This window comes from Myxine glutinosa, chromosome 2 (assembly GCF_964187855.1).
Source record: "Myxine glutinosa chromosome 2, kmMyxGlut1.1, whole genome shotgun sequence".
Classification (NCBI taxonomy): Eukaryota; Metazoa; Chordata; class Myxini; order Myxiniformes; family Myxinidae; genus Myxine; species Myxine glutinosa.
In genome coordinates, this window is record NC_136262.1 from 45,429,034 (window position 1) to 45,442,522 (window position 13,489).

General features: G+C 48.3%; 1 protein-coding gene across 1 annotated transcript in view; it reads right to left on the bottom strand.

The window, feature by feature from the left end:
- The window catches only part of MYOM1 (myomesin 1), a 272,604-nt gene that overhangs the window by 123,647 nt on the left and 135,468 nt on the right, over positions 1–13,489 (bottom strand). The window contains exons 9-11 of the mRNA XM_068103177.2: positions 8,921–9,082; positions 3,232–3,393; positions 196–331 (exon numbers count right to left, since the gene is read on the bottom strand). Of these exons, the coding sequence (XP_067959278.2) occupies positions 196–331; positions 3,232–3,393; positions 8,921–9,082 (460 nt within the window). The remainder of the gene's footprint in view (positions 1–195; positions 332–3,231; positions 3,394–8,920; positions 9,083–13,489) is intronic.

The window sequence follows — 13,489 nt, forward strand, 5'->3', positions numbered from 1 at the left end:
GTGGGTTACATGGTTGGAAGGACATCTGCGAAGCTACACATGTGGGGGAAAAAAAACAAAAAAAACTTTTGCGCAATTACGAGACCGTCAAACAGGCAGACATCCGTACTCCATTATGTAGGCAGTAATGTGATTATGCTGTGCAGAAGAGCACAGGGCCTCGGAAGCCTGTATTATTACGACAGACTTTCTTACTTGTCAATGAAATATCCAATGATGGTGCTGCCTCCATTGTCACTGGGCTGCTTCCAGGAGATGATTATATAATCCTTATTCACTTCACTGTACTCCACATCCAGGGGAGCACCTGGATTTCCCGTCAATTCCGCATCTTCGGGAGAGAGCAAAAGGTACATTGTGAAAGCTCGCCAGTATCTATGAAATTTCACATTTTACAAATAACTCCAACGTGACCAGAATTTATGATTTGATCTCCTGCTGTAAGAGTGTAAGATGCGGCTTTATGGATTTGTTGGAATAGATGTGCATCGGACAAAATCCTAATGAAGTTGTCAGCATGATGCTCATGGGAGAGAATAATGTGTTGGACAATGCAGAAACCTTACACTTTTGGAGTTTAGGCTCGTAAAAGGTTCCCTGTTTTAATGCAAAAATAGAATGGGATGCTCATGAAATTGCTGTGACAGCAGAGGATGCTGGACTCTGATTCAATGAAAAAAAAAAAAGTGAAGTCTTATGACGAATTCCATTTCACAGTGATACGGGCAGATGGAACGGTTCATTTATATAAGAGGAACTTCACAAATCATTGGATCTCGAATTCATGGTGCCGACAATGGCCGAGGGAGATGGAAAAATTGTCTGGGGTTTGTTCAACTTACAAACCATCTGGGCCGTTATTCCACTTGCAAACTGCACTATCGCTTATCCTCCTGCCACAAAGCGAGATCACATGCGGGGTATCTGCAAAACGCAGCTGATGAGGGTTTTTTAAAATACAAATTGAGACTCATTGAAGAGTGGCAGAAGGTAAAAGTGAGGGACTCAGGTGAAAAGGTAAAAAACGCAACACAATGACAGTGGGGCAGCATGGTTCGATACAACAAGGGCATTAACTTGCAGCAAAAGAGGAGAAACAACGACGGAAGGAAACACATGTAAGGTAGGGTTAATGGGGACAGAAAAGAATCATGGGTAGGGTTGAGGGATGACAGGGTGAGAGAGACATGTTCCATTTAACAGATAAGCATCCAATCAATTCCAGATCAGCAGAAAGTCAAGCAGCTTCTATGTGCCTGTTTGTGAGATGTGGGGAAATGGGTGACACAATGTGACCACAACAGCAGTGTTCTGGGCCCCGTCCTATTCCTAATCTTCATCACCAATCTCTCTGACTCTGGAAATTCCTATTTATCTTTTTGCTTATGATTCCACTCTCTGCCATGACATCTCTCATCCTTCAGAGAGGCAGGTAGCAGCCGCTTCCCGATCTGCAGACATTTATATCATGACAAAGTGGGAAAACATGTGGAATATGTCTTTCAATCCTGACCAATCCCACATACTTAATCTGTCTCTCCAAAAGGACCGTCTGGTAAATCCTCCCATCTACTTTCCGAGCGATAAAAATCTTGAAGAAGTTGAGTCACTCAACTTTTTGGGCCTCACTCTCAGCGATTACTTTCGTGGGCAAACCACACTTATATGTTGGCCTCCAAAGCCAAACTGGGCATCCTCTGTCGTGCAAAGTCCTTCCTTGGCACACCTGAACTCTTCCCCACCTACAAGGTCTTCATCTGGAGCTTAATGGAGTACTGCTCACCCCTCTGAGCTGGCTGCAACCCTGTCTCACATCTTGCTCAGCTTGATGCTATGAAAATCAGGCCTCCAAGATCATTGCAATATCCAGTGATGAAGCTCATTCTATGGGCCTATCACTTCGCCATCGTCGACCATTTGTGGGTCTCTGTCTTCTACTGCCTCCTTTCTGGTCCTGCTCCCTCTGCTCTCTCCATTCTCTGCCCCCCCCCCTCATGTTTTTTCCTGGGTGCACACTGTCTTCCAGCAACCCTTTTCAAGTAAAACTCCCAAAATCCAGAATCACTGCTCACCTCCACTTATTTGTTCCTCTCTTTTCCCACCCGTGGAGCCAAATTCAACATTCTCTTCAATCACATTATTCCCTCCAGGTCTTCAAGACAGCTGTTCATCATCATCTGAAATGGTGATGAACAGCTGTCCCCCATCCAAAACCATGATATTTTCTACATCCATCAACCTTCCCCAACCCCATCTCTTTCAAATTTTCCTTCCTGGGAGTTTGCTTCTGTATCCATCTTGTCCACCCCATGCATCCTCATCTACCAATCATTCTTCCTGACATCCGTTATTTGTCCAAATTTCCCTCTAAACCCTGCGCCTTGGTATGTCCCCCCTTTCTTTTTACTGTTCCTTTTGTTCTTTTACATCCTGATCCATTATATGTTTTAGCTCCTCCATGAGTTTCGACTTGGTAAAAATAAATAAAAATTACCTGGTGCCACGCCTCTCGCCCGTTACTGCCCGAGGATACGTAAGAAGATACAACGTACGTAAGAAGACCAAGTAATCACCTCTGTTCCAACTATAAAGTCCTGCCTCCTTTAGCTGTTCCTCATAGCTTAGCCTAGTTATCCCTGGAATTAATCCAGTCGCTCTGTGCTGAATCCTCTCTATGGCAGCTATGTCTGATGTGGTGATCAAAACTGCACATGATATTTGAGGTGAGGCCTTACTATATTCCTGTGTTTACACCACAGTGCCGCTTTTGACTTCACCACCCACAGATACAAGCTAAAACTTTATGCCCTTAACTTACACAATTAGCTGCCTGGCACTCTTTTGTCTACTTACCCGATCACCTTTTGAACATGATAGACCATTATATCAGGATTAATTGTGTTTACCACATCATCACTCAGCATCCCTGTCTTTCTTCTGCCATTGAGGCCAAAAGTGGTGCAACATGCAAATACAACGTACATTCAATGCATGCAACATACATTGCAAAATACAACATACAACGTACATTCTGTAAATATTTTGGCCAGTGATGCAATCATCAATGGTGAAACAAATCATACCTAGTTATAAACAATATTTTTTTCATGACAAAACCTTATTATTCAGTCCACAATGACCAAGAAGAGAAGATAAATGGGAATTGTTACAAAAATCTATGCTAAACAGCAGGTACAACAGGAAATGAGAATGCATTGTTGTGAGTTGTACCGCGGACAAAGACGTAGGCGCTGTGTTTCTCCCATCGACGCCCGGCTTGTGCCCGGAGGGTATAGAGACCTTCATCTTCCTTATTAACATGAGAGAGGGTGAGTGTTGCCTGACCTTCACTCCACACCATGTTCACCCACTTGTCAGGATGCAGTTGCTTCCCTATGTCAGAAAATAAACACGCGTTCTCATTTACAGGTCTCTCTGTAGTGCTCTGCCAAAAGGTGTATACAGTGCTAATTAAGCAGTCTAATGGCAAGCAGTAGTGCTTACTGGGTGGTTTGCATTTGCCCCCGCAACGATACTTATGACAGAGATTTGGGATTTGTACAGGTGCTGGCGATAACTTAACGACTCATCGCCAAAGTGCCCCAAATGTTCCTACAGGTCGCACAAGATCTGCCAGCAACCCTTTTATGGTTAAACTGCCAAAATCTAGACTCTCTGCTCACCTTCACTCCTTCATTCCTCTTTTCTCCCGCCTCTGGAACAAACTCCCTCACTCTCTTCAATCCCACTCCTCCCTCCAGGTCTTTAAAACAGCTGTTCACCACCATCTCTTTTCTTCCCCAATCCAAAACCTTGATCTTTTCTACCCCTGCTAATTCACCCCAGATCCACTTTTTTAAAACACCAACTTTTTCCCTGGAAGTCCTTGCAGTGTCTTTGTGTTTTATACTTCTCCCACCCCCTCCCCCTCCCCACGCCTCCGCCTCCCCCAAGCCCTCTCCCTCCCACAGATCTCTCGATGTCCCTGCTCTCAAATGTTGTGTTTGTGGCCTTCCCCCTCTCCCCATCTTGACTACCGCTTTCCTTATTATATGTTTTATGTGTCTGTTTGATTTTTTTAGTGTGATTAATGTTAGCTCTTTCACGAGCCTCGATCTTGTCTACAAAAAAATAAAAATAAAAAAGAAGACACTTTAAACGGCCATCAACTAATGCTCGTAGACACGGGTTCTCCAGCTTAATGTCCATACGGGGGACGCGCACTTTATGATGCAACACCAAGCCATTATATGTTTTAGCTCCTACTTTGTACTTTGGTGGGGAATTGAACCCAGGCTAGACAGCTCAAAGGCAGGTTCTGCAGCCATCCTCTTCCAATCACACCATTCACTCTTAAATTGTAGAAAATAAATAACCTGGAGAGTGAAGTATGTATATCTTACCTTGATGAAGCAATTCCTGCACAAGATTCTATCAAGATCAATTCTATAAACCAGGTCAGAGGAAGCAATAAAAATCCTTCAATAATACAAACTTGGTGCAAAACAAATGAGGTAGATAGATAGTAATGTACACAATTCTGCATCATAACTTACACATGCGGACAAAAATGTAAAATTTTATGAAATGCTTGAATGATTGCGCACTTCCCACATCACCATTATAAACCCCATTGTTACAAATATCCCCACCTGTTCAGGTACAGCTCACAACTTACATGAACAAAGCCTACAAAAACCTTACTCCAAACAAAGCCGAAAGACACAATTCCAGTGACTGTAAAAGGCAAGTTGCATCTATTTGGAATTCTGTATTTTCTTCATCTATGCCGACGAGAAATCAATTCCATTGACTTAAGTGTAAAATTCTAAACCTCGACAATCAAAGCTGGAATCCATCATTTTTCTCAGGCTATTCAAGCAATTTCTGTAGAAATCGTCACGTTTCACTCTACTAGCAGTCATAGGATAAAGAGGACACCGGATAATGGAATGAGAAAACTGCTCTGTCGTGAAGCTACTATAAACCAGGCTGCTCTCGAGATGTGTGAATACCATATTTTACTGTCATCCATTTGCTTTGTGCATGAGGTTGAAACGTTACATTGCTCAGTTCTGAAGACAAAGCTGCTGAAGGAGCCACGAGGTGCCTAATTTCCCATTTGGGGTGGATTTGAAAAATTAGTGGGAACAGTTTGTACGGGTGAAATGAGCAAACTTCAGGTACAGAACATCTGACTCAATGCTACGATTTGGGACAGTCATTTTATTCAAATTAGGATTAAGACTAAGACCGCTGTTGAAATCCATGTCTGTCTCAACCCTGTATGAACCCCACATTACTGTCCAATCTGAATCCCTGAGAATGACGAAACCAGCATTATCACATTATCACTGAGCATCCTTCATTAATCCAAAGTTTTTCTTAGAAAATCAGAGCTACTCAATCTACAAGGCCTTTGTCCATAGCGTAATGGACTACTGCTCTCTGCTACGGGTTGGCACCCCAGCATCACATCTGTCTCTCCTGGATTCTGTGGAATCTAACGATTTCAAAATTATTGGAATCTCCCATGATGAGGCCGAAGGGCAGGGTCTGGTGCTTTCCGTCACAAGGCAGGTCAGTGGTCTTTTATCACCTCTTCTCCAATACTGCTGCCTCTGCTCCCTCTGTCCTCTCACCATGTGTGTGTGTGTGTGTGTGTGTGTGTGTGTGAGTGAGAGTGAGAGAACACTCTTTTTTGCATCTTCAGATGCATAGGGCTGCCAAAGCAGTTTCTTGGCTATTGAGCACAAACCTGGATGGGTCGCCACTCCAACGCAGGACACTCGAAAGGCTCACTCTTCCCAGTCATCTGGTGCTCATTTTGCCGACATCAGGAGGATGACAGGCTGAATCAACCCACCTGGTGTTTATTCAACATCATGCTAGGGACTTGAACTCAGGACCCTGAGATCTCAAGCCAGCCACATTAACCGTTAAGCCAACAGCAGGCTTTCTATCTACTATAGGAAGCACGTATGCTTCCCCTCCTAATTAAACGTACAAAATCCTGGCTGACTAAACACCTCAACACTTATATTCCTCACTTCTTCCACATATGCAATTACCTTCAACAGGCTGTTCTGTCTCACTATCCCCTCCAGGGCTTCAAAAGCAAGCAGTGCACCACCATCTCTTGTCATCTTCAATTCTGTCCCATGATCGATAATACCGTCAATTAATCTTTCCTAACCCAACCGTGTTGCTTGATAGTTTCAGTGTTTCCTCCCCTACTCCCTCTCCTCCCCTACTCCCTCTCCTCTTTTGCTGTTCATTCATTCCCTTCATTGTCCCATTGTCAGCTTTGCCTTGTTCTTCCATGAGCCTCACTCTTGTAAAGAAAACGAAAAAAAAAAAAAAATCCGTTTGACAAAATTATATATTTTTAGGTTTAGGTATTTTATACCTTTCTTTTAACTGCAATGTGGATAACTCCTACGATCATAAAAATTGGCTTCCATTTGATTGGGGGTTGGAGTACAACACCACAAATTCATGCCAAATTAATTTTCGATTCTTTCATCAAACAAATGAAAGTCAAGGTGAAATTTGCCTCGATAGAATATTTATATGCAAGGTCACAAACTCATCAATCTGCCAGGCCAGATAGATTAACGTGTTAGCCCCGCAGCACGCTTACCGGCAGGTTTCACTCCAGCAATTCCAGGCAATGCAACAGATTCAATCGGTTTGCTGAACTTTAGCTCGCAAAGCTTGGCTTTCATTGCCCTCATCTTCCTCCAAAAACTTCATCTTCATAGAATCTCTCACTCTCATCTTCATAAGATTGTGTATTTGAGAGCGAAGCTATTTATCCCATGTAATTTGAGGAGAGCCGTCATATGGTACGTTTTTGGAAAAATTGTGGAAAACCTTTCACCATATTGTAATTGTCTGTGCAAGTTTTCATCAATACAGGCTACTCCTGCCAATATGAATCGACTTGTTCCAAGATAATATGGAATGGTGTAAATTCAAAGGGGAGAATTTTTTTGGTTTGTTGACGTATTTTCCCTTGCATATTTTGGAGAACAAGCCATTATGGAAGATGGTGATAGATCAACATCTCCATAGTAAATTTCTACAACTAGTAATACTCACTTCTCTCTGGCAGTGAGTGTATTCGTTTTCAGAATTGGCATCGCTCCCCCACCCTTTAACCCTCTGGCAGGGGTAAGTGGTTAAAGCACTTGCACTATTCCACGTGTACAGGCGAGATCGCAATTCGTCTCCCGAGTGTGGGAGAAGGGGGTGCTGAGAGGGGAATTTGTTTAATACCCATGATCTGACCCTGGGTACCCTGCGCAAGTATGCAAAATTTGGTGGAGATTGGCCGAGCTGTTTTCAATTCTATAAAGATGAGACATACGTTCAAACATACTTGTCAGTTTTTTTTCTAACCAGCCAGCAATACATGGGTCAGCCATTCGATGCAACTTCAGAAGTTGGATGAAATTGGAGTCTCCATCATCACTGTCTCCATGAAGAGGTAGCCCTTATTTTACAGGAAGTTAAGGTTCGAGATAATTTTCAGAAGATGCTCTCGGTTATCTCTCTTCTGGTTTGTCAGCTCACTGGACAAAATCTCTGACATTGTTGAACGTAACTAGTAAAATAATGGTCATTTGTGGTGCTTTCTTGAGGCTAGCAGAGGGCTCATGCTTCTTGAACGCCAGGGTTCTACCCTTCCAGTTCAAAAGCCTTTCAACAAGAATGGAAGGTCTCCTCTTCTGATAGTCATCTTCTTGGATCTCAGTGCAGAAAAGCACATGCAACATTGGACGATATCATTCTGCTCACCATAATGAAGCCAAGGCCACGTCTGAAAATATTCAGATTTGCAGATGTGTTTGACTACAACCTTCTTACCAAACTCACGCTGTGGAAATGTGAAAATAGTAGATGGCGAGTTTGGCTTCTCTGGAAGATTTGGCAGTTCACAGTCAGCAGTTAACTGACATAACGCCATCACATGACGCGCAATAAGCAAACAAAACATCAAGACATGCAGTGCATGTGATACACTACTAACACATATATATATCGACACAGGTATCCTTGTGCGAAGGGCCACGTGTGCTGGTCAGGATCGTCGTACTATGCATGGGTTTTTAGTGGTCAAATATTTATCATCGTGAGTAAAAATTTGTCCAGCGAAGACTGGACCAACTGTAGCAGCTCTGTTAGCCCAGCATTAGTCCACAATTTCATATTTTCAGATGTTAGATATTTTTGATTCCAATATTATACTGTTGCGGGAATGGCCAGACAGACTAGTTATGTCATTGGATAAACGTTGAGCATAAGTGTATGGTTTCTGTGTAAAATAATAGGACATGCGGCGAAGGGTGTTCAGGAGCCAAATAAACGTGACCCCTCACTTCCATAATGCATCTAACGCCCCCTACGAGCCCCCACCATTCCTCCCCTATGTGTTTGCTTTTATAAATTGTTTGCAGCTCTGCAAGGTTTGTGTCTCCTGACCTATTTCTGTCAGTGTGCGTGAGTGACTTGGCCCTAAGTGACTGTTTTTGTGACTGGGTTCCAAGTGACACCAGCTTTCCCGGCGGACGGCGTATGGCCCCCACACAAGGACCATCCGTCACTAAATTCATGACTGTCTGGGTGGAAGACTTGAGCACGAGCAATGGTCCAAAGGGCTGATCTTGTGAATATAAAAACACCCTGGAATAGTTTTCATTCAAACCACTATGAGCAAAATAGGTGGTTTGTGAGGAACAGCTTCCAACTATTCAATAAACAATTCAGAACCGGGTGCTCACTACACCAGAATTGGCAACATCGTCACAAACAAACTTATCTAAGGATTAAAACAAAAATTGACCTAGACAGGCAAACATGATGTAGTGATTCAATTGAACCACTGAAGCATTTTTATTTTTTATTATCCACATACCGTTAAGAAACCATAGCACCTCTGGCTGGTAAAGCTTCGTGGGCGGATGGAGTACGATATTGCAACCCAGACTGAGAGTCTGGCCTTCCGTAGCAAAGGTCACGTCAAACTTGTTCAACAGGTGTATGTCCACCATAACGCCCGATGGCACAAACAATGGAACTGTCACAAAAGGTCAAACTCTTAAGGTGTGTCAGAAAATGGACTTCCTTGAGCCAAAATGAAAAACACAAGCTTTCATGTTGACCTATGTACAACTATAATTTAAATGGATTATTATTCTTTAATGGTATTGCATGTGTCATAATTTCATATAAAATATCTATATAAATAATTTTCTAACAGTTTTCTATGAAACTACTCAACCAGAGACCATAAAACCCAGATCATTATATAAAGGTCTTTGTCCTTCAACGGATGTATATTATTTTTTCATTATGAATAGGAAAAAGGAGTTTCGGTTGTGTATTATTTTTTACATTACAAATGGACAAATGTTTTTTCATCATTTATCTTGTTTATCCAATATTTTAAATGAAGATTCGTGAGATGATGGATGTCGTCAGATTGTGAATTAAACGTCATATTATCTACTTTTAACATTATTCTCAACGAGCAGAACAGGAATGTTGTTAGGAACGGGAAGAAAGGGGGAAGCGATTGTGAATATAACATACCGTCTCATCGTTTACCTTGAACATGGGCCGTATCAAAGGGGAACAGGAACAACACAGGCATGTTTTAATTGTTCAGGCATTCAGATTCATGCTCCACCATGTGGTCACATTTTTAGACCATGATTTGTACCGAATTCAATTTACATAATTTGTGCCTCATAATGTTTAATTCTAATGTGAAAAGGATGTGATGTACCCTTTTTGAATTGAATTGCCAGTGGATGAAAAATTCCCATGTTTCACGTGGAAATGAAATAAAATGATGGGCCGAATGGCCTCCTCCTGCGCTAAAGTCTTGTGTATCCTTGTGCAACGTCGTTAAGAACGGAAATAAAGGGGGAGGCGAGGATAGATAGTTGAGGGTGGGGCCAGCGAGTTGAAACATGGGGTTGTAGCGGTTCCCGCTGAATGTACACAATCGCCTTGCACCTGCCAGGACGTGGCCAGGGCGCGATCGCCATGCCGGGCTCATCCGGACGGGCCTAGACGCGCCTCTCCTGGGCATGCCCGGACTCGCTGTTCCCGGGCACGCCCGAACCTCCCGGGCACGCCCGGTCTCGTCTTTCCCGGGCATGCCCGCTCTCGCCTTTCCAGGGCTCGCCCAGAGCGCCCAGGCACGCCCAGCCTCGACTTGCCAGGCCAGGTCCAGGACGCCCGGGCATGTCCAGACTCGCCTTTCCAGGACTCGCCCTTGACACCCGGGCATGCCCGGTCTCGGTTTTCCCGGGCAAACGCCCCGGCATAAATGTGTATATATATTGCTGCCCGATAAACGGGCTTGTCAGAATACCTGAGCTGTTTTGTTTCAATAAAGCAACTCGGACGAATTCCGTCTTTGGTCACGTCAATTCTTTCGACTCGCGTTGGAGCGCAGCTCCTTCACTGGTGACCTACCGACATGGACACGGCAGTGACTCTTAAACTGCCTACCTTCTGGGAGGCTCACGTGGCTGTTTGGTTCGCCCAGGCGGACTCCCAGTTCGCCCTGCGAGGCATCACCGCGGATGACACCCGCTTCCACCACGTCGTGGCAACGCTCGGTTCCGCCACCGCGGCCCGCGCCCTGAGCCTCCTCGAGCACCCGCCGGCTGCTGACAAATATGACGCGCTGAAGATGCTCCTCCTCGACGCTTTCGCCCTCTCACCGGCGGCACACGCACGGCGCCTGCTCGACCTGCCTGAGCTCGGCGACACGCGCCCGTCCGAGCGCATGGACTATATGCTCTCGATGCTCGGTGAGCACTCTCCGGATTTTCTGTTCCGCGAGCTGTTCCTTCGCCAGCTGCCTCACCCGGTACGCCTCGCCCTGGCTGGCACGTCGATCACCGATCCCCGCGCCCTCGCCAGGGAAGCCGATAAGATCTCCTCGGCGGGCCAATACATCGGCGCGGCTACCTGGAGCCTGCCGCCGTCCGAGGCGACGCCCACGACGCCCGAGCACCCTGCGCGGTTGGAGGCCGAACTGCCGGTGCAACTGGCGGCCGCCACGACGCGCCGACCGCTTCCGACACGACGGCCGGGGCCTCCACCTGACCAGGCGTGGTGTTATTACCACGCCAGGTTCGGACACAAGGCTCGGATGTGCCGACCCCCGTGCACTTTCGACAAGTCGGGAAACGGCCGGGCCGGCGTTCATTCCCAGCCATGAGCGCCGGCCACTCGGGCAACTTGCTTTTTATTTGGGACAAAGCGTCCGGGCGGCGTTTCCTTTGTGACACTGGCACCCAACTGAGCGTCATACCCGCCTCCGAGCAGGACAGGCGGGACGCCATTTGCGGCCCCTCTTTGGTCGCTGCTAATGGCTCGGCCATACGCACTTTCGGCCCGCGCGACGTCACCCTCTGCTTCGGCAGCCAGCGCTTTCAGTGGACCTTTGTGACCGCCTGCGTCCCCATGGCTTTGCTGGGCGCCGACTTCCTCTGCGCGCACGGGCGCACGGGCTTCCTCTGCGCGCACGGACAAGGTTCATAGCCTTGTCAACGCCGAGACCTTCAGCTCCCTGGCATGCACGATGAGCAGCTCCGCGCCGACCGAACTGGCGTGCGCCCTCCCGACGGCGAACGAGTTCGCTCGCCTGCTCGCGGAATTCCCGGCCCTCACGCGGCCGACGATTTCGGCCGTCGCAGTGCGGCATGGGATCGAGCACCACATACCCACTACGGGCCCGCCGGTCTACGCCAGGGCCCGCCGCCTCGACCCGGCCAAGCTCGCCGTGGCAAAGGCCGAGTTCGACGCGTTGGAGCACCTCGGCATCGTGCGGCACTCCAATAGCGCGTGGGCCTCACCCACTGCACATCGTGCCAAAGCCGGGGGGCGGATGGCGCCCGTGTGGTGACTACCGCCGCCTCAACGACGCTACCACCCCCGACAGGTACCCGATCCCACACATCCAGGACTTTTCCGCCCGTTTGGCGGGATGGGTCATATTTTCCAAAATTGACCTGATACAGGGATACCACCAGGTACCTGTCCGGGCGGCCGACGTCCCGAAGACGGCCGTCATCACGCCGTTCGGCCTGTTCAAATTTTTGAGGATGCCGTTTGGCCTCAAGAACGCGGCCCAGGCGTTCCAGCGCTTAATGGATGGCGTGCTGCGCGACCTGCCATTTCTTTTCGTCTATCTGGACGACATCCTCGTCGCCAGCACGTCCCGCGCCAAGCACCTCCTCCACCTCCGAACACTGTTCGGTCGCCTCAGCGAGCACGGCTTAATTGTCAACCCGGCCAAATGCCACTTCGGCACGACGACCGTTGACTTTTTGGGCCACCGCATCACCAAGACCGGGGCCGTGCCGCTGCCGACCAAGGTCGAGGCCATCACCACGTTCCCGCATCCCCGTTCCATCAAGGCCCTACAAGAGTTCCTCGGCATGGTGAATTTTTATCACCGATTCATGCCCCGCGCTGATCAGCTCATGCGGCCCCTTTACGAGGCCCTCCGGGGCAAGCCGGCCAAGCATGACATCGTTTGGTCCGCGGCCATGGACGCGGCCTTCGCGAGCGCAAAACGGGCCCTCGCCGACGCAACGTTGCTGGCTCACCCGGTGCTCAACGCACCCATCGCCCTCACTACGGACGCCTCCAACTACGCGGTGGGCGCCGTCCATGAACAATGGGTGGATGGGGTTTGGCAGCCACTCGCTTTTTTCAGCCGGCAACTCCGGCCGAACGAGTTAAAATACAGCACGTTCGACCACGAGCTGCTCGGTCTATTCCTGGCCGTTCGCCATTTCTGACACCTCCTGGAGGGCCGCCCGTTCACGGCTTTCGTCGACCACAAGCCGTTGGTCTACGCAATGGCCAAAGTCACGGAGCCGTGGTCGGCCGGCCAGCAGCGCCACCTCTCCGCCGTGTCGGAATTCACCACGGACATCCGGCACGTCGCCGGCAAAGACAACGCCGTGGCCGACTGTCTTTCTCGGGCCAGCGCGAACGCGGTCCACCTCGGCGTGGACTTCGCGCTCATGGCAGCCGACCAGACCACCGACACCTCGGTGCAGGCCCTCCAGGCGGTGGACACGGGCCTCCGCCTGGCCGACATCCCCTTTGCGGGCACCGTCCTGCTCTGCGACGTCTCCCAGGGCCAGCCTCGCCCCATCGTGCCCGTTTCCTGGCAGCGCCGCATCTTCGCCTCCATCCACGGCCTTTCTCACCCGGGCCGGAAAGCTTCTCAGAAGCTGGTGTCGGCACGTTTCGTCTGGCACGGCCTTTGACGGAACGTCCGCGACTGGGCCAACGCCTACACGGCCTGCCAGCGGGCCAAGGTCCACCGCCACACCCAGGCCCCGCTAGCACCTTTCACCGTGCCTGCACGGCGTTTCGACCACGTCCACGTGGACCTGGTGGGTCCCCTGCCCCCATCGCGGGGGTTCACCCACCTGCTCACCATGGT